Here is a 23489-nt window from a genome sequence, read left to right as displayed (position 1 = left end):
ACTGCTGGGACATGGGGCTTGTCGTGGTAAGGATGTGATAATAGTACCTTTCTGGTAGTACCACTTACTGTAGTAGGGCTGGTAATCCTTTTATTGACTGGTTCCTCACAGCATGCAGAGTAAACAGATAATTTAAAAAATGTTGCCTGATGCCATCAAAGTTGTAGAAGAGATAGTGAATCTTTTAAAAAGGATGTGTGGTCCATTTAATAATGACGTTGTGTAATGTGGCTTTCAGAAAGTTGACTTTGCTGGAACTATCACTGTTGGTATTTAGTAGTGGAGTCTGACTGAAGCTCCTCAGCAGCTAACTAGGTTTTTGCAAGAGGCAAAGAGTCAGCAGGAGACTACACACAAAAAAGATCTGCTGGGTGTTGCCATCACCCAAATACCTCCTGTGCTGTGGAGACACAAGCCTGACAAATGCTGCCTGTGTAGTATTACTCCCCATAGGAGAAGCCTTCCATGACTACTGTAGACCCTGTTGTGAAGTAGTTTGACAAGCAACCCTCGTGGATTATGTGAGGGAATGACTGATGCAATGGGAAATGGAGGCTTTTCAGAACTGAGCAATTTTTAAGGGGCCACATGGCCAAAGTAGTTCTTCCTTGGCAGACGCTCTAACTGCTGTCTTGGGTGTCTTTCTCATATGGAAGGCTTGTGTACAGGTATCTCAGAAAAATATTGGGGCAGCTGTTGTCTCCATACACTGTTAGAGTCACAACAGTGAGCAGTTGGGAAGGTTTCCCGTGGCCCTGAACATCCCCTGCTCCTCCCCCAGCTGGTCTGAATTTTTGCTGGTCTTGTGCTTCCCTCTCAAGAGAAACTTAGAGGGTTATTTTAGTTTGGTTTTTTTGTATCTTCCTTCTCTCCAAGGAAAGCTGCTTTTAGAACCTTATAAACCTCTCTCCCTTCATTGAGTGGGGAGGTGGTGTACTACCTGAGATGGTAACTAGTTAACAGAGCTGCTGCTAACTAATTACACAGCAGGGTTTTCTTTCTAGTTGCAACTTTTCTTGCTGTGTCCTGCATATCGGGTAATAATGTAACATAATCCAGGAGTACCAGGAATCGGGAGCCCCCAGTGGGCAACTCTTTCTGCCCAGTTAGGAATTGTATCTGGTCCTCATGATGTATGGCACAGCTATTACCAGCAATGGAAAGTAGTGTCTTTTCATGAATTGCATTAGGGTTTGGGAGAAAAATGTTTTCCTTTGTCTGTCCAAAGTGTACCAACCACAGGAAACACAGCTACAGCAGCTGTTTTTGGGAGGGTGTTCCAGTTTTGGAGTTTTGGGCTGAAGAGTATACAGAGTATCTGTGGCAACTTCACCGATATTAAGACAGTTAATGAAAAAAATCTTTCAGGGCTTCCTGAGTTTGACCTAGTCAAACCACTCCTGTATTTTGCAAATTAAATTATGATTCTGCTTGTCCCCTGAATTTTGCTGAACTGGACTTACTTGTTGCTGTTACTGACATGTGACTCCATTCAAGAATGGAGTCCACTGCTTGTGCCTGATGAGAGCTGTGCCCTGTGTGACCTTTGGGGTGGGGAGGTTCTCTGCCTGAGCCGACCTGTGGTGTCCTGGAGCTCTGCTGTCCCACTCCTACTGGGGACACAGTCAGGACACTCCTCACCAACATCATTCTCTGCACCCTGTGTCCCGGGACAGGAGTTGTGCTGCAGTGGGTGGGTGTTCATACAGTATGCCCACTCTGCATGTGCAGCCCCAGTGTTTGTTGCACTGCTGGCTTTCAAGGGAGTGAGTGATCAGTTGGAAAGCTGATAGGGCTTAGTTCCAGTGGCTGTGCAGGCTTTGAGAAGGCTTAGAGTTAACTAGGCAGTAGCTAAAAGTTTGAGGACTTTCTTTCACCCTTCCCCAACCACCTTTCTCTTTCTGGTCTCACCAGGCATAAGGCTTCTCATATCCCTTGTGGTCATATGGCTTCTACTATTTGCAGCATTAAGGAAATACTCAGTGTTCTCAAAGCTACTGAATTCTGCCACCCTGTGTAATTCAATAGTCCCATATTGCTCAGCATAGTTCAGTTACCTATTCCTGAAAGTATTGCTTAATTAGAGGAAGATGGGCAGCATTTGGTTTTATGCTGCTTAGGAAAAAAATCATACCTTGTCTTCTCCTCCCTCTTTTTCCTTTCCCATCTCTCCTTCAGTAAACCCAGCTGCACACCTGGGGAAAGAACACACTCCTCATTTTGTCCATGCCAAGTCAGGGCTATTAAAATGAAGCTGTTTTGAGTAGAAATACATAAATAGGTCAGGGAAAGCAGACATGCATAATTAGGCATAAGGTAGAAGAGCAGTTTGAGGAAATGCTGTAGTCTGATTTTCCCCCTTCCTGTCCTCTCCAAGATACTATCAAGAATTTGTTAGTGTGGCCTCAGCATTTAGGAGCTTAGATTACTGAAGCCTTTAGAAGTTACCTTCAGGGATCTCTCAGAGGTCCTGGGTCTGAAGGTTAAGTTAGAAGCTGATGCTGCTGAGGTGGGCTGGCAGCTTTCCAGTAAAGCTTGCTGATGCAGACCCAAAGCAGCCAGCATGTGTTTTTTGGGAGGAGGATATAGGACTGAGGTCTCCGTGAAACACACTGGCCTTTGTAGGGAGCCACCCTGCTACGCTTCTCTAAACCACAGGCTAAGAAATCTGCTTTTCTCTGCTGTTTTGCCTAAGCTGGGCTCTTGTTTTTGAGTGGCTGATGGTAGTTCTTCAGAAGAGAGCAGGTTGATCCAGACTGGTGGTGTTGGGAAAGAGATGACATATTTGAGGAGCATTGCTCTAGACAGTAGAACAAAACTACATCCCTCTTGAGTTGTTCGTTTTGCCTTAACTTCCAAACCATTTGCATGGTGGTACCTACTGAGCAAAAATTTAATCGTTGGTTGCAATAGCATCTTTTTCTATTATTTTTCCCAAAGTTTTGATATACTGTGCTCCCAGGTTCTTGTGGTGGTTTAGTGTCTGATGCACACTGATAAATCCAAGGCAGCTGTAAAAACAGCCCCCTTTATTATAATGTGTAAGAGACAGCTAACCCCAGTCAGAAAAGGCACTTTCTTGTCCTGGATGCAACTGCTCGAAGTAGCCTGAATTAAGTTTTAGATGAAGTAAGTGAACTAGTTTGACTTCAGGGAGACTGCCAGCATGAGGAGCTATGAAGGAGAAATGTCAGCTGTGCTTTTAGGTGGGGGTGAGTCACAGTGAGCCCCCAGCAGCAGCTCTCCAGGAGGAGCAGCACAAGTTGTTGGCTTACAGTACGGTTTCTAAGTTTAGTTTTATGATGGACTTGGGTCCCTGATAGATTCAAATGGTTATTTTCATTAGCAAGAACATCTATCACTCCTCCTGCTTTCTTTCTTGCAGCTGTTCCTAGACATGTAGCAAAACTTGTGGGTAACAGCCACCAGACATTAGAAAGTGTTCTGTGTAGGGCCTGATTCAGACTTGCTCATGGGATTGCTGGTTGCAGTTACTGTAACTACAGTAGTAATATGTAAGGGATGCATGCGAGAGAAACAGCAGCAGATTTGTCTATTTGTAAATGAAATTTCAGCTTTCAAAAGGTATCTCTCTTGTTAGTGAAGGAAGAAGTGCAGGGTGAAATAAAGAAGAGTGGCAAATACATTGTAACTGGGATGGCTCTTCCTTTGCCACCTTTGTGGCTTGTCCTTTTATCTCCTGATTCGGTGGAGATGTGTGGTGCTGTGTCACCAGGTGGAGCTTTTCTGTGCAGTGCTCTGGACCATGAGAAGGTCACTGTTCCAGCAACTTCCCAAAGGGCTATTTCCTCAGGGTTGCTGTTGCTTGACTTTGACATGGATCAACTCCACTGAAAGGTAAATGAAGAGAAGCACTTATTCTGTTAGGCACACGCGTTGTAGAATCAGGCCACATTACCTGTGCTGTGGTTTAGATGAAAAAGCCTCAGTTCACCACTCACAGATTTTCATGATGTCCTCTCAGTAAGCTATGGAGCAGGAGACAAAAAAATTGCTGTTAAAATATACAGCATGCTTGTCCTGTGCTGAAGCTGTAGGACCTTTGCCTTTTAAAATGTCACAACATCTGCTTGCAGATTGGAGGACATGAACTGGACTATCCTTTTTGTGCCACCAACTGACAAAAAGGAAACACAGAGAAACTATTTGCTGGCTTTATTACTGCTTTTCTGTTGCAGCTTTTCAACACTGTTGATCAGTGCTGTAGGAGCAGAGGTCACAACTGGAAAAGCCTGAACTGAATTTGATAGTTTTCATTTACTGGCTCAGACTGGTATTTGGAGATAAAAGGACAGCTCTAGGGATCTTGTGCCCAGCTGCCTCCTGGCAGCTTGCCTCTTCTCTGTGCAAGAAGAAAATGTTAATGCAAATGAGCGTGTGTGTGTGCAGTTTGGCAGAACCTAGCAGGATAGGAAGTGGTGCTGGCTGAAGCATGTTCTCCTCAAAAGCCTGGTGCATAATGTCTCCTGGAAGTTTGTAGAGCAGATGTTGTATTTGGACTAAGCTTGATCTGCACATACTCTTCAGCCCCTTATCCTCCATGCACCTTTTCTGCATTAAGCTATCATGTGAAGCCACAGTAAATGTTTAGGTGTAAGAGGCACATATGTCTGAGTGCTGCTTTGTAGGAGAGACTGTGGATCTGCACACAGGGATTGTAAGACCCTGCAAGGAACATGAAGCAGTGGGGTGAGGTATAATCCAGGGTGAAAGAAATGCTGATGGAGCAGTTGTCTGTTTCAGTGTGACTTTGATCAGTATGTCTTGGTCAGCTTTGAGTCAGATGCACTGATAACTCTGAGCATCAGCAGCAGGTTTCCATGATAGGTGTCCTTTGACTTTTATTGTAAAGTGGTGGTTTTTGAAGAGTGAGATGAGATTTCAGTTTCCTTCTTCAGTTTCTACAGTAGATGTGAGTATATTCCCCAAGCCATGGAAAAGCTCCCATTTCACCATCTTGAGCATTCAGTGTTCTCTCAGTTCCCCAATAGTTCTGCTTTAATCTCTTCCTACTGTGCCCAAGTGTCCACCCATGTGGTTGTCCTCTACACAAAGTCAGTTGAAGTGGATGTCTGATGATGTATACACTTCAGTGGACTTGTCTTACCTGTTGAAATCTTTTATTGCATTCTGTCACTTGTAGCATATGCAGTTCTCCTATGGGAAGGGGCATCAGTATAAGCAGCTCCTGCAGAACAGATTTAGACTGGTTTCAAAATGAGATCTAGCAACAAGCAGGACAACCATTGCCTCTTGAGCATCTGGTACAACACTAAATGCTGGTTCAATAGCTTTGGTTCTTTCCACCACGAGGCATGAGAGCCATTTCTGTTGCTTGCTTTTTACTTAACCTTTTAGTATATCCATCAGTACCTTACTTGATCTATCTTTGTATGCGGTAGCACAACTGGATAAGAGATCTCTTGTGAACAAAAGGTTGAATTATGTTTTATTCTATTAGGAAAAGAATCACTCTCTGAACTCCAAAAATGATTGCCTAGTGTTTGTTCAGTAGGTGTTCAGCAGCGATGACTTGATTTTTGCATGTTAAAGCTCCTGTTCCTCTTCAGAGCAATGATAAAATGCCTTCAACTAATGCAGTCAGGCCAAGCACAGAAACTGCAGCACCCTTAAGAAACAAAAAAGCTGCTTGTAGGTGTGTTTAGATGAATTATAATAAGTTCCATACCATTTGCACTCCTTGTCACGTGTACTGATGTCATTTATGGCATACTTTACTTTGATCCACACCCAGTGTTGTCTTAATGAGCCAGCTGGGAGGTAGCAAGACTGACCTGGAAAACTCCAAACTTGCCAGTGGGATACCAATTCTCTGCTTTGTAGCAGCTCTTTGGAAAGCTAGAAGTAAACGGTGGGATTTAGATATTAGAAATAGAATTTAGAATTTCAATTTTAGAAATAAAAGGTGGGATTTGCACGTGGGGAGAGGGAAGTGTTAATCATACTTACAAGATGAACAAGTAAAATGCATCTGAATTGTGGAACAGCTTAGAATAAAAGTAGTAACATCCATCCTGTCTGCTTTGCAACCTGGTATAATAGCTCCCAGTTGCAATGATATTTCATTAAAAACCAGTACAGTTCTTATATAAAGAGCAAACCAGCAAGAATTCTAACAAACAGTTAAGTTTGGGGTGACTTTATACAAACAAATAGCTGGATGAGTATTCTTCCATAGTCTGGGGTATTTTGCAGCAGGAGATTAAACATGTAGTACAGGATTAGAAAATCTAATATGTAATAGAAATTATTATTAGTAGTAGTAATATTTTTGTCATTGCTGTCTAGATTAATTCAAGATTTCTATTCTCTCTTTCTTCCCTCACGTCTAGCAAAAATGTACAATCTAAAGTGGACTGCATTTTGGTAAGTACAATTTTTTAATATTTAATGAACTGCAAGATCAAAATAGATGGCTCTGGAGAATGCCAACTATTATGAAGCTTTCCCTTAGCAGTGCTCTGAGGCACTAGGACTAAATGGGATCAGAATTAGCTCCCCTTGCCAAAAAATATGTTATTTCAGTTTGGTGTTTGTTTTCTGTTGAAGTGTTGACCTCACATTGCCAGCAACAAGAGTCTATGATTGCCACATGTAGAACTGTCAGTGTAGATGGAGCACAGAAAGCTCACTTTGTGCTTTTATAAGCATAATTGCACAGATCAGAACATGTAAGAAACTCATTATGCCTTCAAGTTCCATTTATCTTTAGGCTTTTAATGACAATGTTTATTGCTTTTGTTGTTGTTCCCCTGAAACAGTTAATCCATGGCTGGTACTACATTTTAAGGAAGGAACTAGATGGAGCTGCATATTTGCACGAAACTGGCAGAAAACTTGTTTTTGTTTGTTAGTTTTAAAACTTGGTAACCTCAAAAATTGCAGAACATCTGGGATACCTTTCCAGAAATGTGCAACATTAGAGATCCTGTTTGCTCCACTGTGCTACCTAGGACAGAGAGATAATACTGGTTTTTTTTAAGAAGGAAAGCCTTTGAAATGCATAAACATAGTCTTCCTTTGTGAATTAAAAGAACTGGATCTAGCCAGTGGTAAGAGATTATTTCTGGGAAGCAGATATCTAGTGCTAACACAGGTTTTCTTTTTTTGTTTCTAATAATGAGCAGGTTGAGAGTCTTGAAACTGATGTTTGAATTCATAAATCTTAAGACTGGAAGGGACTGCTTATTCTGACTCCCTGCCTTTGGCTTTTCATCCTCAAGTACCAGTGGGCAAGACAGAGAGATAGACAACCATGTGCATACTATCAAATAGAATCTGTTCAGCTTTATGATTGAGATACATTAGAATACTTCTCAAAGTCACATTATTAAAGGTTAATTCAGATGACAATGAATTCTCTTTCCTTAAAATGTTGCTTTAATTTATTTTGGTATTATTTAATGTAAGCTGTATTTTTGTATTGCAGACAAGCTTTGGACTCAATTTTGCCTGTGATTAAAAATTCTTGGATGAATTTTTAAGACCTAGGATACTGAGTTTTATCAGTTGGTATGAGCCCATTCATTCGTGTAGGTCTCATAGTTGGATGGAAAAGCTCTTTATCTGAATAGGGCTCTTGGACACAAAGCAGTCTCCATAGCTTGACTTGGAATAAACGGCAGTGTCCTGGTGGTCTGATTTTCTCTTCCAGAGGTCTCCTTGTCTGCTGATGTCCTGTCAATACAGAGGAGTCCTGCCAAAAGTGGAAAAGCAATTTTAGGTTAGCAAAGGTAGATCTTGTGCAGCTCAGGTAGCTTCAAGATCAGAGTAATTTCAGGAAATAAAAATGAACCTGAATTCTGACAAGATGGTTTCTGCATTCTCACATGCTTTTCAAAAGCTGTGAGCTGCAAGACAGAATCTAAAAGTATGTTAATCTAGAAACCTGTGACTATACAGCTTAAAGTAACTTGTTTGAAGCTTTGCAGGGCTGTCCAGTTTTGTCCTGCAGAAGGTAGATGAGCAGGTTGGCTCTTTGGTGTAATATTTATGGGTTTGTCAGAGAGATCCTGTGACTGGGGTGCCAGCTGCCTGCAGAGTCTGACCACAAGCATATGGGCAGGTCAGAACATTGCCTTTAAGTGCATTTTCTTATAGATTTGGTTCAGATAGGAACCTTTCCAGGGCCTTTGAATCAGTCTTGTGAAGCATAAAGGACAGTGTCTGTCCCTTGTCTCCCTTATTATAAGGAGGAGATTTGAGACTAGCTTCTGGGTATACTGGAAGGTGCTGATAATGGCTTAAAGCATGTAAACTTGATGGGTTTGCTAGCAGTCTTAAAATAAAAAACACCAGTAGAGAAAAACTAGACCACACTCGTTGCCATTTGTGTTTGGTAGCACCAGTTACAGCCACAGTGTGCTGAGCCACACACACAAAAGCTCTTTAACACCTATACAGCCTAATTGAACACAGGATACCAAGGAAGAGAGAAACAGAAAAAGCAGAGGTGTGACAGTAATAGTCTTTATGGCTGTAGCTAGAAGCAGAGGACTGTGGAAAACAATCAGTATAAGGGCACTGAGACTGCAATTACTTCTATAAGAGACCAAAGTTATCTGCCTTTTACTGTTATGCCATGCCACTTACATTTTGACATACTGACAGTTTCTGGAAGATCATAAGAAAATCATTCTATGCTGTGCAATCCAAAAAAGATCATTAGCAAGAATTGTGGTGTAAACAGCCATTAAAAATTCATCATAACATCTTTTTAACTGTAGTAAACATGTCTAGCAGTTGATTCTCTTATGACTTTGCTTGTTGTATTTGCTGCCACATACTAAGGTGAACTCTTGAACCTGATTTTTAAAATGGTATGCTCCATATAATCACTCAGCAAGAAGATTAAGGTTTCTTTCCTTAGTCTTCTGAAAAGAGGTCAGTGCTGATGAGAGAGTGCTGGGTTGATGGCCATGAAGAGCAGCTGCTGGTGGCTGGAGCAGACTCAGTGTGAGCAGCACCAGTGTGTAAGATCTGTTGAAGCAATATGCTTTGTTCCAGAAGAACAGGAAGAAGTAGAGAAAGTAGTAGCTTGTCACTCTCTTTTTGGCCCTATGGGAGACAGGCAGAACCTCTATGAAGCTTTGGCATCTGTGCTTGGACACCGAAGCTGCTCTTCGGAATATTTAACACCTGAAATACGTTTCTGCTTCTGTTCAGATAAAGCATATTGAATGTATTTATTAGCTGATTTTTAGAATAGTAGGTTCTGGTTTGATCATTAGGTGTTTTCTGTCCTGATCATATTTCCAACAAACCATCTGACCTTGAGCAAATTATTTAACCTTTGCTTCTTTTTTCTCCATTCACAAAGTGGGGAGTTGATTGCTTGACTACTTGGCTATTTTTGGCCTGATTGTTAAGTAGTAGACTTTGTTTGAAACTCATGTTTCTTATAACACAGATTGAGTCCTTAATCACTGGTATTTGTCTCTTTGTGCTGCAAAAAGTTTCAATGCAGTGTCTCTCAGAATGGAAAAAGATGTCAAAACCTGATATTTTAATTCAAAAACCCCCAACCCACAATATTTTGGCCATCCTGGTTTATTTCACAGCTTTTTAATTTTCGGTCAAAATGCCTGTTAGAATGAAGAAGTAAATTACTTCTGTTCCTAAGAGATCTTTGTTCTGTATCTTCCTTAAACAGCACAAGTAGAGATTCATTTGCAGTAATTCTGTGTGGTCACTGAAAATGCAAATATAAATGGATTTCTGGTTTGTTTCCTGTATTTTGTGCATTTCTGTAGTGAACTATTTATATTTGGTAACTGTCAAAACAAAAATATCAGAGATTTCTGCTCCTTTATACGTTAGTGGAAGTATTTGCTTAGCTGTGACGTGAAGTTTCTGATTCTTTGTCCTTAGTTATTCTGTCTAAATATAAGATCACTCAGATATTTTGAGTACTTCATATAGTTTTTTGGCTACACTGAAGCCAGCTTGTAAAAATGAGTATGGATACAGCTTGCTCCCCATCTTGACTGAATCTTCCTTTGTTTAATGTGGTTCCAGTTGCAGGGGATAAATACAACATGTGAAAACCAGAAATAACAGAGGTGGTGCTTTGTGCTGGCTTTACACCCCAGTCCTGCAAGCAGTTTAGCATGCTTATGCATTTTTCCAAGACAGCTTCAAGAAATGCAGTTTGTAAATAGCCTGTGGAGAATTAGACTGTTTTCATCTGATTTGATAGGACTAGCCAATCAAGGCCAGGAAACTTCAAGCAAATTTTTTACTTAGCTTCTTTTAAGTAGCAGGGAAGGATTCCCCAGACAGTTTACTTACTTTCTGTATGGTATTTAGAGCTATGTAGCATTAAGCTTTAACAAGCTTTGCAAAGGGGAATTTGTCTTAAGATGATGCAAGCATCACAGTCTCCCTTTCAATGCTGTGACTCTTTGCCCTCTAATGACCTATTTTTTCCACACTGCTGACTTATCTGGATGGTCAGGGTTGAGAGAATATACACAATATTTTGTGGTTTTGTTCCTTCATTTATTTCCATGTGCATCCAACTTAGCACAAAAAAAACTTCCTGATGAACAAATCTTGATCTGTTGTCGTGAGGCCAGCTGAAAGGTTCTTCCACTTTCCTAATTTCATTTTTGAGTGCATTAAAGAATTTGAAAGTTTTGATACTTTGAACAGTTGCACTAACAGAGTTCTTACAGAATTCACTAGACCTTTAGCACTGGTAGCTGTCAGCAGATAGAAGTTGAAGAAGATTTTGTACTTAGCGAGGCTGCAAACAAAAGTTTTGAGAGTTTTGCAAATGTTCAGAGAAAGCAGCCTAAACAAAACACAAAGTTTGATATATTTTTAAGCTAAAGGAAGAAACATATTTCCTGAATCTACTTGCACTGGCTGTCACACTCCATTCCTTTGCTGCCACTTCTTCACTTTTAGGATGGCTTTCTCTAAATAGATCCAGTTGCATCTAATAAGCTTAGGTTTATCTAATTATCACCCAGGTAGGATTACCTCTGTGAACTGCCTGTGACTCTTGGCTTTGTGTCACCTCTCCTGTTTCCAGGAGGTTCTGCCTCCCCAGGGCTCCCCTGCAGCTGTCTCTGGAAGCTGGGGAAGTCGTGCAGTAAGTGCTGCCTGGGGCCAGGCGTGGAGAGGAGTAGGTTTTGAGTGAAAGCAGTGAGATAACATCACTGTCTAGCTGCTTTTACTGAGTTTATGAGAAAGCCATAATCCCCAGATGCCTCAGCTCTTGGGGTGCAGTTTTACTGATAAGTTATTGGTTCACTTGTGTCCTTTGGAAGGGGCTCTGCTAACATAATCCCACTATAATTTTTTCTCTACATTTGTATCATTAGGGTTTGGGTTTTTTTTTTAATTAGGTTTCTTGGATGGGGCCTGAGTAGCAGAGCCTCTGTGGCCTAGGCAGGGCCCTTCCTTCTGACAAGAAACAGCAGAAGTTGCTTCAACTGCAGTGGGCACCAAGACCACTTCATTATCTTTTGATGAAGGATTTAATGTTTCTCCTAAAACCTTGCCCTTTCTGTTGCGCTCTGGCACATTAGGTTTGGAAATGAGAGGTTGTGTTCCATGTCTTTGTCAGAGTCACTGGGGCTTTTCTGTTTTGTTTTGCCTGGGATGCTTTTGCCCCATGGATTAATGCTGACCATGCAAGGTAATCTTACCCAAACCCAGTTCTTTGGTGTGGGGCTTTAGCGTTTGCAGTATAAAACAAAAACCAGTTAACTTCGTCAAAGAGGAGGAGCTCTAATAAACAATTATGAATTTTCTCTTAGTTGTTAAATTTCTATCTTTTAGTTAAAAAATTATTAACTTGCTGTGAATTATTTCTTTGAAGAACATTGATTTTTACAGTAATAGATTTGTTAGAGGAAAACCCACAAGTCCAAATGCAGTGACTTATGCAGTAAGGAAAGAATGGAGAATTTGACAAAATGCACCTATGAAGAAATACCTCTTGGGATATTTGGTGGTATGAGCTGTGGAAGTTGCTGTTGAGCCACACAGAGATTGATGTCAGCAAATTTCAGGAGTTTATTAGAGGAAAATAAAAAAACAAACAAACCCCTCCAAATATTATGGTTTGCTGCATCTTTGAAGAGCAACAACTGCAGTATGTGTTACCTGGCTGCTGCTGGAAGTGTTTCTCTTGGCTCTGAGAGCAAGTGTCTGACCACTGGTGGCCCGAGCCAGTGGAGCAGTTTTGTAGACAGCAGGGTTAGCTTGCCCCCACACTCTCTCAGAGCCCTTCCCCAGAGACTGGGGACAGGGAGGGAACCCACTTGCCGGTTGCAAAGGCAGTGGAGGGCAAGTAGGAGCTTGCCTCTTTCTAGTGCTGCTATTCATTTTGTGCCAGCTGATCTGGACATGACTGAGGCAGGTTGGAAAGCCCCAGTTTGGAGTGAAGTTTAGGTTGTTCGTATCTCTGCTCTGTTCTGCTCTTTGCTGAGGTAAACAGGTAGATATCGCTCTTCCTTTTGGGAAAGTTTACAGTGGCAGTAAAGGAAAAGAGAATTAACTGTGATGCAAAAGCTGTTTGCTGACTTAGAGAGGGATTGTGTGGGTCTTTGTAGCAATGGGGCACCACCTCATGCACTGCTTCTGAGGGAGAACCTATTTGCTCCATGCTGCATGGCTTTACTCCCACTGCAGGGCTGAGCACATTGCCTTAACTGATTTTCATACTATTTTGAGGTCCGTGCAGCTGATTTCAGATGACCGTAGGCTAGTTCATACATAATCATTGTATACATCAGGTAAAACTCCCCCTCATGTCTGATCCTCAGATGGTATTCTCTGGAGCAGAAGTCTGGCACCGTGGAGATCCATGTTAACTGAGTGGCTTGTTCAAGGACTTTGATTTCCAAAGCAAACAAAAAAATAGGTCATCAAATGTCTTTGTCTAAGTCTGTGACACATAGCTGTTAATGTATGGTGCATCACAGCTTCGGGTCTGACATCCTGCTTTGCTACTGCATAGCTGGTCTTTGATGCTGTATTCTCAGAGGTGCTTCATGTTTGCTCTGAGAAGGTGAAGTCTTCATGTTACATGTCTCATTACAGAACTGATCTGTTACTGAATTTTTTCCAGATTCCATTTTGTCGCATCTGAATTTTGTAGTGATGACCAGTGCTTTCTAGTGTGTGATGGTGTGCAAATAAAATAGAAAATCGCATTTCTAGTCTCAGAGTGCTCAAGGTTCCATTCTTTCACATAAGTAAATACTGTGTTGTTTAAAATTTTATTTTAGACGACAGAAATATTTTATTTCAGATGACAGTTTTTAGCTGTTAAGCTCAACTCTTACCGTTTGCTTTTTTTCCCCCTGCCTCCCTCCACCCTTCTTTTTTAACCAAAACACTTTTGTTACCTAGCAAGAAGTTGAGAAGTTTACAGACCTAGAGAAACTCTACCTCTACCTTCAGCTGCCTTCGGGTCCCAACAATGGAGACAAAAGGTACGTGTGTGAGTGTGTAAACATGAGCAGCTGGTACTGAAAACTTCTTTTACTTCCTATGGCACGTAACCTGCTGAGGACCCATTCACATGATGTGTTTGGTAGGAGAAGCAGCCTTTGTTAAACATTAAAGACTCTTCCTGAACATTGTTTTGGTTTGTTGTTTTTGTTTTTTTTTTTTAGCTTTGGAGTCTTTAATACAGGAATAAGTTGTAAATATAAATCTCCTAAAATGGAAGAATCATCAGAAAAAGTGTTTTGCAGCAGTTTTGCAGTGTGATGGTTCCTTTGCTTTTTATGTAGGAATTGATAATGTAGCAACACGAAGGTGATAGTGAGAGAAAGAAGGAACTAATGGTTATTTCTGGTAACATCTGTTTGAATAAAGGAAGATCTAGAAAACAAACCTGCAGATCACAACATTACCAAATCAGTATATGTTCCCAATAAGGTGGTTATAGGCAGGCAGGTGCCTACAAGAAGCACTCCGAGCATCTGCTGGGAAAGTTGAGTGTTTCCAAATGGCAGCTGGTAAACTGAGTGGGCAAAAGCTTAGAGGTGGTCAGTAAGTAACAATATATTTAAGAGGGAAAGTAGGTGAACTCTCACCCATCAGTGTCTACTTGCAGCTGTGTATCAGTCAAAAATGAGAGCGTAGGGTCTCTTGGCTAAACTGTGGATGAGGGAGGGGGATAACTGCTGTCTGTGCCTCGAGGGGTAGCTAAACCTGCCAGGTATTATCTCTCGTTGTCTCTGGTGTCTCTCTACCAGCGTGGACAGGCAATTATTAGTCTTGTAACTGAGGAAGAGCTGTGGAGTGAAGTCTTTATCAGCACTGCTTCTTCTCTCCCCAGTGATCAGATCTCCATGTCATCCAGCCGTGCCCAGCAGATGCACGCCTTCTCGTGGATACGGAACACCTTGGAAGAGCACCCCGAGACATCCCTTCCCAAGCAGGAAGTTTACGATGAATACAAGTGAGTGCTCCCAGACTGGATCCCTACTTTTATATGGCTTTAGTGAGCACAGATAGCTCTGTGTCATTGGCTCAGCAGGTACTCCACTGATGTACATGTACAAGCATATAGCAGAGCAAGGCCTTATATACCGATGTACCTGAAAATATACTAACTACAGTGGGGCAACTTTATTCATTATTTCTGCCACTGAAGATAAGACTGTGGTGTTGAAATTGTGCATTACACATGCTGAAGGAAAGGTACAAGTATTTCCTAACAATTAAATATCTCTATGAATATTCCTTTTGTTTTGTGGACAGAGCAGTACAGGTTAAAAGCACTAGTTACTATTTTACAATTCACTTCGGTTTGCTTTTATATACATATGTATGTAACTGTCTTAACCAGAAGTTGAATTGTTCCTCATGGAAATGCAGCTGTTTTGCACATAAGGTCCAGTCCATCACACCTTGCTTTCCAGAATAATGCATAAATATTGGACCTTTGTGCAGAAAACCTAATTTCTACAGAGGCACAATATGACTGAATATTTATGAAAGCAGTAACCAAGGCCACTGTGAGTCTGTGTTGTCGAGTCTCAATGCTACAATGTAACAAGGAAGCAATTAGAAGCAAGGGAGAGGGAGCTGTCTGATGGAAGTTGGATTTGAATTAATTTACAGAACGTTCCCCATGGGGAAAAAAGACACATCCTCAGCCCAGTTGCCTGAAGATGAATAACGGATTTATGATCTAGTATGAATACTTCCATAATCTGAATGATTACAGTAATTTGCAGCGAACTGAATCCCTTCACCTCCTGAGTGCCTACAGGATTCAACCTTCAGTAATTGTTATTGCAAGGCTGTCTTCTGCGAATACCTCCTTTTAATTAACTCTCTCTGGTCAAGTTTTTTCACTCTGACTGAGCTAAGACACGGTGGCATTCTCTTGCCTGGGGTCGATCAACATGCACACACCTATTTCTGAAACCTTGCCATGGACTGGAGCGTTGTGACGCAGCCTGGAAACAGAACCAATGGCACAGCCCAGCTGGGGTGGCCAATCCCCGAGCAGCAGCCGCTTGCGCAGACACAGCAACAGCGGCAGCTGCTGAGCGGGAGAGAGATGGGAAGCGTTATTCTTAAATATATTTCTTATTAAATAATTTATGGCCTGCTTCAGCAACAAATCTGCTTGGCTTCCATGCTGTGCCAAGCTGCAGATGCCCGGAAAAATCATCATCTACAGATTGTGGAGTGTGAAATTTGGATGGCTTTTGTATGTAGCTGCATCAAGTATTTGTGTATTGTATTTTTTTTTCCTAACAAAATACGGGTGGTAAGCAAATATTCAGGAAAATATCAAATGTTTGGAATATGTTCTCCTTTGAAAGCATCTGTTCTGTTTTTAAAACATTCAGTTTCCTTGAATATTTTAATGAGTTATTCTTGCACACCAAAGGAAAAGTAGTCTTTGAGTGGGAGGTGGGGAATGAGCATACAAATAGATAAGGGAGTTAGTTTTGATAAGTCATTTTTCTTCACCTAAGGGTGTTATGACCTCTCTAAATTCATGTCTGTCACTAACAAGTTACCATCTCTCTCCTTGATGTTGCATGAGCTCACAGAGACCAGTCTTATGCACACTACATGTATAAATCAAAGTTACAAGGGTTCAGAAGAGTGCCATGTTGTACCAGCATCTCAATTCCTGTGATAAATTTTGATCAAACTCAGTCTTGCAAAACTACTGGGCTTTTGCATCACCTTTCATGTGTTGTTTTTTCTGTGAAGAGGTTAAAGACAGAAGCTTGCACATCACACAAGTCCACCATTGGCAAGCGTCAATAGTGTTTCCTGCTCTCCAGCGTTTCAGAAGCCTCTTCTTGCTGAGCTTATTCAACAGTTAACTCTTCTTTATGTTTTCTTACTCTTCTATTTAATTGTGAATTCACATCTCTAAGTGAGTGGATTCATCCCTCATTTGAAAGTGATAAAATAAATGCAAAATGCATCATAATTTAAGGCAGTAGCACTTGGGAGGATTGAGAGCTTGCAGCTGAATTTCAGAAAGGAGTTAGATGAGAGTTCACCTCTCTTGGTGGTGCTGTGATGCTGCTTGCACTGACAGAATATGTAGGGCCGTAAGAAGCTCTTTTTCTGTTGGACACACACAGTTCTTCTGCCACTTCCTTCTGGGAGTTATGGGCAAAATAAGAGACTGGAAAATGGGGGAACTCATGGGGTGCTGCATAACCTACAGAAAATGGATGCTGCTTCGCATCAAATCCTTTTCATGTTTTCTTGTCAGTTTCACCTGAGTCCCTTTCTCTAGTAATAAACACCTTTATGGGGGCAGACAGGTGTAGATTTAGTTGAATTTAGAGAAGTAGGACTTGAGTCTTAAATGCAGTCCTTCAGTAGTCATGCAGTCAAAATCCCTGTTTGCCACAAAATGATTTGTTGAGCCTTCAGTAAATACTTGGGTCCTCTTATCTTCTACTGCAGTAACAAGGGAAGTCATTCATATTTAAGTTGGGCGCCCTGAAGATTCATTTGATATGCTTAGTATGGATTAGGAGGTCTTGAGTCATCCTCTATGTCTTTCCTTTAGTCTGTAAATCATTAATCCTTGCTTTACTGGCTGCTGGACCACTTGATGCCACCTGATGATTATGGGCACCAAATGTTAAGAGTGTTAATCAACAAGTTAGAAGAATAATATCCAGAAGCTAGCACAGAAAAGGGCAGTAGGTACGGGAATACCATATCTGTTAAATAAAGAAAAGACACAAGTTACATGCTAAGGTTGTCTGATAGCATTTAACCACTGTTGTTATATAGAACCCCTGACAGGAATAGGTTGGGATGAATTGTGTTGTGACATCCAGTGTCCTCTGACCAGTACCTATGTGTTCCTTTTAAAAGGTGATCAAACTCCATCTAAAGCAGTTGTTTTCTACTGCTGTTGCTGCTGTTGCGAATCTGACCTGCAATTTTGTTTATCTAATGGTTTTTTTAGTCATCTAGTTTCCATATTACTTGATTTTTTTAGGACTCATTTTTGTGCCAGCATTGTTCATCAGCTTAATGAGAGCCTAACTCTTGTTAAGGTTGTTCTCTCTAACCCGTTTTTAGAGTCCTGTCGGTTTGCTGGGTTGGATAAGCTGAGATAATTTTTTGTTTTGTGCAGTAGATTCTTTATAATTTGCTATTCATAATTTGTTGCTGCCCAAGAACCTATGTAAGATGGGCTGCAAAGCCTGACTGTCTTCATGGGCTTTTTGGTTAATCTTTTTCTATGGTTTGAGTACAATCCCAGTGTATTGAGTGCATGTAATTCCAAGATTTTACAAAAAGGGGGGGGAAAAAAAAGGCGTTTTCTCCTTGTGCTGTAGGGGAGCTCTGCACAAAGGAACGTAAGCAACTGCATGTCCATTGCCATTTTTGTCTCTGTGTAGACCTTCCCTCCCCCCATCTGTTTCCCACCCACCCTTCAAATAAGCAAAATAGCTTCTGGGCTCAGTGATGTGCCAAGAGTGCTAGTAGCAGAGAGAAGAGCTTCAGGGAAGAGACTCCTGGTATGTGTTGTCAAGTCAATGAGAGACCACAGATGGACATGGAGGTTTCTCGGCTGAGCCAAGAGGAGGAGGGGCCATGTGGGATGATCTGTCTGCAAATTGAAATTACATGATAATAATAATAGCTCAGAAATCACAAGCTTACAGGAGCTGCCAGGATGAATACGAGGCAACCATGTAACTGTAGGTTTTGCTGTTAGCAAGTAATTGTCTTGAAACAGATGTGCTAGAATTGAGGAATGGGTTTATTTTTTTTTTTTTCTTCTATTTGTTTATTTTCTCCTAGGGAGAGAATAATTTTAACTTCAAAGTTGATTGATTGGTAGATCCCTAATCCTGTTGTTTTGCGGGGTTGTTTTTTTGTTGTTGTTGTTTTGCTGACATTGTTGAGTTGCAGTCAAAGATATTGCTGACAGTGGCAGATAAATTCATTGAGCCCTCCTTTGCATGCTAGTAGAGACTTAAAGTCCTGCAGTGAGCATTGGTAAATGACAAAGAGCCACCTTTTAGGAATTTTCAGAGTAAAGTTAAAATCCTGGAGGTAGCAGGTGCACACAAGCTCTGCAGGAAAATGAGAGACCTAAATAGCATAATTCTTGCTGTCATGATATCTTTCCATTATCATGAAAATCATTGGATTTGTGGTGATGCTTCACAAGTGGAATATATCTGCATACAGCCAAGGTAAAAGCAGCAGATACCTGTTCTATGCTAATTACTGTTTTACAGAGAAAATAAATGCAGTGGCAGTATCTCAAGTGATATATACTGCTTTCTATAGAGCTACAGTTTTCAGAGAAGGTGTTTTCACTTGTCTGCTTGCACTCAGATGCCATTATTAATTGTGGCTGTTTTAATGAGGTGGTGTTGGGAATGAAACGTCTGTTTTGGGAGTGCTGCTTTTTCTTTCTTCCTCTGTGAGTAGAGATTTGTTTGCTTGTATGTACCTGAATAGAGTAGCAGGCAACGTGGTTTATCAAGTTATTGTTTTTCTGCTTTCCTGCTGATGCCCACACAGGGTTGTGTACAATCACCTCCTCTTTGCAGAGCCAGGTTGTTTTTGTGTAGTGCTTGTAGGACTTCTCATGGGAAAGGAGGTCATTGCAGTCTGCTGCTGACTCTGTGACTGTAGGAAATCTGAATTAGAATGCTTTGGGCCTTAACATGATAATATCTGTGAAATACCACAGGGCTCTTGAACAAAAGGCAATATGGCATTCATAACTTTGGGCAGCCTTAAGCGCTTGCTCTGTAGGTAAAATTCCAGAGAGGTTCCCAGTTTTCTCTTCTTTCACATGTTTGTGATTTTCCAGAACCTTCATATTTTTCAGCCTAATCAACGATTCTTGTTCTCTCCCTTATGGAGATGTTATTTAAAAATCTCAGATGTTGAAACATCTGAATAGATGTTGAAATGAAATTCCTTTTGCTGTTTTTGAGAACTGAAGACACATAGCAGTACCCATTTTACTAGAATAAGTAAACTTAGCAAAATAATTAACATTTATTGCTTCATTCCCCTATATCATCAGGTTGTATTCTTAGTCACACAAAGTTCTACATTTGCAGAGGCAGTTGAATCTGTTAATTCAGGACTGCTAATGAATATAAGGATGTCTGTAATTAAACAGCTCTCTTATTTCAGTAGTGGTACAGTAATAAGAGGTCCTCAGTTCATGTTTATGTTATACCTATAAAGATGAAGCTGGTTGCCTGGGAAGGTATGTTTTATTAAGTTCAGCTCTCTTAAGCTCTACTAAATTGAGGTTGTGTAGGCAGAATCTTTCTCTGGGGACTGACAAATCTCTTACCAACTGCTTTTCAAATATTCCTGCAGGACTTCAGGCCTTACCACACTCAAGCTATATTTCTGGCTAGAACAACATCTCTGCTCTTACTGTGTCCTAAAAAAAGTGAATTGAAATGTGTGCTTCAGACTAAGTTGTGGAGTAAATCTTAACTCTGCTCTAGATACTGCTTCTGCTTGTTATATCTCCATGTGACTTGTCTTTGAATTCAGTAGAGAACAAGGCAAAAACTGTGGTATTAATAGCTCTGTTTATACATTTTTAATGCATTCAGTCCGTTCTGGATAGCTTCATTAATGTTAAATGTGCTTCTATATACAGGTGGGTTTTCTTTTGAAAACCTTTGATGGAGATTAGCATGCAGGCTGGCCTCTTGTACTGACTTTGATTCCATTCACTCTTTCTTTCTCTTCGTTGCAGGAGCTATTGTGACAATCTTGGCTACCACCCATTAAGTGCTGCTGACTTTGGGAAGATTATGAAAAATGTCTTTCCAAATATGAAGGCCCGTCGTCTAGGCACAAGAGGCAAATCAAAATATCCTTTGCTAGAACACTTCTCAGTAACTACTTCTGCACTTGCCTGGAGAACATCGGTTGTTATGGCTTAAATACCAGCTAAATCTATAAGTAACATTAAATAAAAAATGCAGACACCTTCCCAACGTTCTTTAAAAATTATGAATTGCAGTAGTATTAGGTTGCAAGATATAACTTCAGAAACAACTACTTAAATTTAGGTTCTAGCAGTTAGTTGTCACAGAAGTGAGTAATAAAAAGCTGCATTATTCAGTGCAAAGGAGGACACTGGAATAAAGGAACTTTACATCCGTACAGTAACTAATATTCTATTGGTAGTATAGCTCAATTATCAGAACTTGTTTTGCTTTTGTATTATACTTGTGCACACTAGTAATTTAAAAGTTAGTTGTAAAGCCAAAGATCCTTCTTAAGCTGTGCTGCAGACATTTCATAAAACTCAACCATTATTATTGACTGAAAGAGAAGAGGGAACTGGGAAGTCATCACAAAAGCTGATTTCAGAATTGGAAAGTATGATCTGAGACTTTGGCCTCTCTCTTGCCATGGTGCAGACATCCCAAGATAGGGAAGACTATTCAGAGCAAGAGCTTCTTGCTCTTGGGGAATGCTGTGTCTCTCCTTCAACTGCAGTCTTGTTCCCTGTGCCTAAAGTTGGAATCTACTCCCTTCCCTCCTTCCCTTTGTTAGAGAAATTGTCCCTCTCAGAGGGTGTGCAAACCCACCACCCTTTTTAATTAAATTCTAACGACAGAAACCCTAAAGGACTTGAAAAAATCTGATGTTGTCATAGTGTAACTAGACGTAATTGTTATAGGCACAGTTAGATCTTGGGACAGATTAGTTTGTCAGTTAATAGACAGCCACTGTGAAGAATCTGGGGCCAGTGCTGTGCAGAAGAGTCTGCTCATACCCACTGGTGGTTCTACTGCTTCAGGCAAGAAGCTCTGCTAGGAAAGAAATGCAGTGATCAGGTGTAAAGGCTACAAGGATGTCAATTTTTCTCTGATTTGTCTAGCCTTCAGCACTCTGAGGTCTTCCATTAAAAAAAGCAGAAACTGTTAGTGATTTTCCAAGTAAGTTGTTTTTTCAGCAGCGAGAATTTTGTCTTTCCCAAGTTGAAAATTTTGTCGAGCCTTCCCTTGAGAATCCTTTAATTTCACCATTGTGAAATGATGTGCTGCCTGCTGCATGCCCCAGGGTCAACTCTTGCTCTGTTTGGATGGGCTGGTTAGACTAAGCCACTGTACTAAACAAGGGACAGAGAACATTAAAAGGCCAAAAGGCATCAAGGCTCTAATTAAAAGCCCCTCAAAGGAACTCACAGTAATGATACAGACTCATACTCACCTTTGCCAAGGACTCATTTGAAGAATGTGCATACAGAGAGAATTAAATGCAGGCAGCCCTGAATTAATTGTCTTTGATAGAGAACAAAGCTTGCATGTAGTAGTAAGTGGAAGTTATGTTTCCATAAAATTGTTTCCTGGAATACAGTCTTGGTCTAGCAGTGGGGTCCAAAACATAGTAGTGATGTTTGGGATAGAACTAGATGAGTTTTAAGGAAGAAATCCTATGTAATTATGGCTTGACCCAGAGGATCTCTTTCCATTCTGAGTTTCTAATTCAGAATTATTAAACTGTGACCTTATCTCACACTCACCTTAATACCTGGCATCCTTATATTTATTTTACTGTAATTATGCTCCAGTGCAAACAAATTCAAACTCCAGGGTCTAGGAGAAAGCTATAGGTACATTTACTGAATGTAAAAAATTAGTGATCCTGAAAAGGCTTTGTGTGTCATGGAGAAGAGACACTGTGTGTGAACTGCCAGAGTAATGTTGTGGAGAGGAAAAAAGGCTGGCTCAATTTTTACACATGTAAACAAGTGAGAAAGAGAAATGGAGAGATTTTTTGTGTACTGATTTTGAGATCAATGTAGGAACAAATCTGGGTATTTGTGTCCGTATTTTTACAGAGAAAATATCGCAGGTGGGGAGAGAGAGCCACAAAAATTGTGTGAAATCTTAGCAAGAAATGTCCTCATCAGTCACTTTATCTTGTCATGGGGAACTTCTTCAGTTTGTTGAAGTCCCTTAGCAGAAGAAAATGCCAGGAATTTTAGCAAAAAGAGGCAAAAAAAGCGCAGAAGAATGAACTCATAATAATGCAGTAAATGCAGTAGAACCTACATTTTGGAACAATTAGTTCTCAAACTAATGAATAGTGATTAACTTCTGGGAATGCATTCTTCATGTCATTTTAGGTGTGGATTAGGAAGGGAATTTAGTCTGAATTTATGTTAATTATTTAAATACTGAGCAGCAAATTGAAACCACTTAGTGTGGTTTAGTGGTTCTTCTAAAACATTACCAAATATAATTCATCATGCCCAGCATCACTTGCTCCTTTGCATGGCTGGAGAAGCCCAACAACCTGCCCAGGAATGCAGCTGCTGAGAGGCTCTTGATTCTGCCTGGCTGTGAGACTGTCTTACTGACAGCACTCCTTAGATCTGTTGTTGAGTTTGCTTATAAAGCTTATCAGGGGTATCGGAGGAATTGGAGCCCTTTCCTCCTATCCCCCAACTAACAAGCAGAGACATTGTAGACCTTAATTCTTCTTCACATATTGCTACAGTGGACTGAGGAAGAAGGCTTTTGTGCATATGCCAACACTGCCCAACCTTGACTTTCATAAAACTGGAGATGGGGTATGGTACATATACTTACTTATTTATCTGTACTTCTTCAAATTAATGTTATGTTATTTTTCTGTCTGAAGTTTTCAAAACAAATTGAAGAAATGTATATAGCTTTTAAGAGTTTTCTTTACAGTACTTATACTCTGAATCTTTTTTAATGTTTTACATATTTCAGTGCTGTTAAAAAATAACCAAGGAGGTGCAGCAGGCTTTCAAAGTGTTGCTGCCCACAAGTTCTATCTTTTTAACTCCATTTCTGTTTTGCTTTTACTGTACATTTCTTTTTTAAAAAGTCAGCACTAGGGAGGAGGAATCCCAGTGGAAGAAGCAGTTCCTGGATAACCGTGGCTGCTAGGCTGATGACTCTGAATGCAGGGAGCATCACTTGTTGGTGGTCCAG

The 23489-nt window shown here is 40.7% G+C and overlaps 1 protein-coding gene across 2 annotated transcripts in view; it reads left to right on the top strand.

The window, feature by feature from the left end:
- RFX7 (regulatory factor X7) overlaps positions 1-23489 on the top strand; it is a 54712-nt gene that overhangs the window by 19538 nt on the left and 11685 nt on the right. For both annotated transcript variants that reach the window (XM_030456884.1, XM_030456883.1), the window contains exons 2-6: positions 6375-6408; positions 13411-13493; positions 14348-14470; positions 20264-20380; positions 23014-23098. In XM_030456884.1, the coding sequence (XP_030312744.1) occupies positions 14361-14470; positions 20264-20380; positions 23014-23098 (312 nt within the window). In that variant the 5' untranslated portion in view covers positions 6375-6408; positions 13411-13493; positions 14348-14360. The remainder of the gene's footprint in view (positions 1-6374; positions 6409-13410; positions 13494-14347; positions 14471-20263; positions 20381-23013; positions 23099-23489) is intronic.

Source organism: Calypte anna, chromosome 10, assembly GCF_003957555.1.
Source record: "Calypte anna isolate BGI_N300 chromosome 10, bCalAnn1_v1.p, whole genome shotgun sequence".
In the NCBI taxonomy this organism is placed as follows: Eukaryota; Metazoa; Chordata; class Aves; order Apodiformes; family Trochilidae; genus Calypte; species Calypte anna.
The sequence above is the reverse complement of the archived record's forward strand: the minus strand, read 5'-3'. Positions and strand labels throughout refer to the sequence as shown.